Below are 3,547 nucleotides of genomic sequence, written 5' to 3'. Positions count from 1 at the left end.
GTCGTCGTCTTAGTCGGCGTAGTTGTAGTTGTCGTCGTTCTCGTCGTTTTCGTCGACTCCTCTGCACCACCGCCCTTCCTTCGTCCACTTGAACCCCTTTTCCGTTGTCAGCTCAAAGGACATCGCCATTTTAAACCGATTTCTCTCTCTCTCTCTCTCTCTCTCTCTCTCTCTCTCTCTCTCTCTCTCTCTCTCTCTCTCTCTCTCTCTCTCTCTCTCTCTCTCTCTCTCTCTTTCCCTCTCCCTCTCTTTCCCTCTCCCTCTCTCTCTCTCTCTCTCTCTCTCTCTCTCTCTCTCTCTCTCTCTCTCTCTCTCTCTCTCTCTCTCTCTCTCTCTCTCTCTCTCTCTCTCTCTTTCTCTCTCTCTCTCTCTCTCTCTCTCTCTCTCTCTCTCTCTCTCTCTCTCTCTCTCTCTCTCTCTCTCTCTCTCTCTCTCTCTCTCTCTCTCTCTCTCTCTCTCTCTCTCTCTCTTTCTCTCTCTCTCTCTCTCTCTCTCTCTCTCTCTCTCTCTCTATCTATCTATCTATCTATCTATCTATCTATCTATCTATCTATCTATCTATCTATCTATCTTTTTTCCCAAGTACTCCATGGACTTCGCTCCCCTGTTTCTGCCATCAGCGCTACCGTGACCATATTAAGTGCGGCCTTTTTCCCATTATGATCAGGATTTGCCTCATCCACTTTCAGTAAAATTCGGCTTCCTCCACTTGTGCACCATTTGAGTGGAAGCATGAGGACTTCTCGAGCCGTCCTCCTATTTTCTCATTCTTGTCTAGCGTCCTTGTGTCCTCTTCCATAGTTGGATTAAATAGTTCTGCCCATGTGTCTCGAACACTAGGACCTGCGGCAAATAGCAAGAGATTATAATGTTACTATCTAGGCTATGAAATACGTACAAAAAGGGATAGTCTGGAACTATTCCTGTACCCCCTGACATCAGCGTACACACACACGCACACACACACACACACACACACACACACACACACACACACACACACACACACACACACACACACACACACACACACACTAGGAAGTACGGTGGTGCTCGCAGTACCTGGTTCGAATCCTGCCCAGGGCCGAAATTATTTCGGTATCGCTGCGCTTCGGGTCGCTACTCTGACTCTCGCGGGCGGGGAGTTGTGTGTATGTGTGTGAAAGGTCATAGCATTACCCATCGATCGATCATACGAGCTCTGAGCTCTCTTCCGGGAGGGAAATAGCTGTCGATCACGAGTCCAACACGTGATCCAAAAAACCAAGGTGAACACACACACACACACACACACACACACACACACACACACACACACACAAGAGCAAATTAGATATGGCGGGATACAGAGACGGGACTCTACGAGCGTAGTTCCTGTTTCTGTAAGACACAACTAGGTAAACACACACACACACACACACACACACACACACACACACACACACACACACACACACACACACACACACACACACACACACATACACACATACATACACACACACACACACACACACACACACACACACACACACACACACACACACACACACACACATATATACACACACACATACACGCACACACACACACACACACGCACACACACACCAACCATCTTCCTTGTTTCTCTTATTCATATTGGTTTATCACTCACCATCCTCAATCTCCTATTGCAGTGTATTTTTAATTTTTAATTCTTACGTCAGTGGAGAGTGGTAAATGAAATAATTAATATGGTTGTGTTGTCTTTGGTGAGGTTTGTAAGTTTGTGTTAATCCTTTGCAGCAGATATTTTTTTTCATTAATCCTCGTGGCGTTGTTTTGTCAGTGAAGGGACTAACAGCGATAACAATCTGTCTGGGAGCCGTGACACGTCGTTAACGCAGATAACAATAATGTTGAAGATAAAAGTCTTGATGACTATGATGTAGAAGGTTGTAGTCGCCCTATTAGTGAAGTAAAAAGAAGCCTAGAATAGCGGTACAATCTGAGAACGATGTCCCCATGGAAAGAGAATAGTTATCAAAGCATTGTTGTGCGTCTGTATTGTGTTGATGCATAGTAAAGGTTAGACCACCGTTTCTCAACCTTTTTACCCTTGCGTAACCTTTAAAATAAATTGCATGTCTCAAGGAACCCCCTGCGCAAAAAAAAATATATATACCATATATTTCTCATTTTATTTTCATCGTAATAATAGGCTAGATAGGATGTCGTCTATATTACATTATTACAATAACCAAGATGTCGTGCGTAATTAACTACGAGTATATTACGTATATGAAATTAAATAAAAAATCAAAAGTGCATTAACTTATCTGACTTGTTCCCGCGGAACCCTTAGGGACCTTTTTGCGGAACCTTAGGTTTCCGGGGAACCCTGGTTGAGAAACGCTGGGGCGAGACACAAGATGGCCCTGCCTATCACAAACTGTGGTATTCCGGTTAACGAAACAAAGGAGCACAACAACGACTAATGAAAAATGGGATGAAGGCATAGGACAAAGGATGGAGGCCATAAAAAAAGGAAAAGCAAAAATAAAGACAAACATACCGAAGAAGGGAGGAGGAGGAAAAAGGTAAGAGAAGAAGAGGTAGGAAGAGAAGAAGATGAAGAATGTAATACAGGGTACCCTGTTTGTGTTTCATCTTTTCGCTACCGTTTCTGTGTTCTTTGTTTTATTTCATTTTGTCTTTAACTTTTTGAAAATGGAGAACAGAGGGATGAAAGGAAGGCGAGAAGTAAAAGAAAGAGACACAACAGCCCAGAGGAAAAAAAATATATAAGTTCTCTTTAGCTTTTCTATTCTTTCATATTTTGGATTTCAACTCTTTGTTACAGTGATGCAGTTTACAGATTTTCTAGTCAAAGGCCAGACAGTTTCATTTAGCTGAGAGCAGGGCAGTGTGCTAAAGAGATTAAAATTATATAAACAGAAAACAAGTTCAACTCTGTCTTAATAGCTGTCTCGTACGAGATATACATATATACATACTTGTCTTGTATACACGACAGGTCTGAATAATAAATATAAAGAGACGAACATAGGCGAAAGTGAAGCAGGACAATGGAAATCTGCCAGAACACGAAGGAAGAACATGTGAATAAAACGAACAAGTAAAAGTTGGTTGAATGCGAAGAATAAAGAAAAAGAAAGATTATAAAAGAAAAATGGTCGAAAGGCAAAGAAAAAATTAAAGAAATAGAGGTAAAGACTCTTACCAAGCAGAGAAAGCAAAAAGGCTGATAAAGAAAAGAGAAAAAGGGAGAAAATAAAAGAAAATATAATACAGACACACAGGTAGATAGATAGATACAGAGGTAGAACGATGAATAGATGAGCAAGGTAGAAAGGTAGAAAGGTATGCAGGTACGTACATACGTGTGTAGACAGACAGACAGATCTAGATAATAAAAAAAATTGACACATTTCTAGACTTGCAACATTTAGCGAAACAAATAACCACAGATCAAAAATATCCTAGCTATGCACAATCCAGGCACAAGGCGGAAGTTCCATACCAGGAAGATAAACTATTTTTG

At 41.6% G+C, this 3,547-nt stretch overlaps 1 protein-coding gene across 1 annotated transcript in view; it reads left to right on the top strand.

Annotated features, from left to right (window-relative positions):
* The first annotated feature begins 1,736 nt into the window (after positions 1 to 1,736).
* The window catches only part of LOC143021541 (uncharacterized), a 74,425-nt gene continuing 72,614 nt past the window's right edge, over positions 1,737 to 3,547 (top strand). Inside the window, exon 1 of the mRNA XM_076179142.1 lies at positions 1,737 to 1,754. Coding sequence (XP_076035257.1) covers positions 1,737 to 1,754 — 18 coding nt within the window. The remainder of the gene's footprint in view (positions 1,755 to 3,547) is intronic.

The sequence above is a fragment of the Oratosquilla oratoria genome, chromosome 42, assembly GCF_046742065.1.
Source record: "Oratosquilla oratoria isolate Oo_2021 chromosome 42, ASM4674206v1, whole genome shotgun sequence".
Lineage (NCBI taxonomy): Eukaryota > Metazoa > Arthropoda > Malacostraca > Stomatopoda > Squillidae > Oratosquilla > Oratosquilla oratoria.
This window is presented reverse-complemented; position numbering and strand designations above follow the sequence as displayed.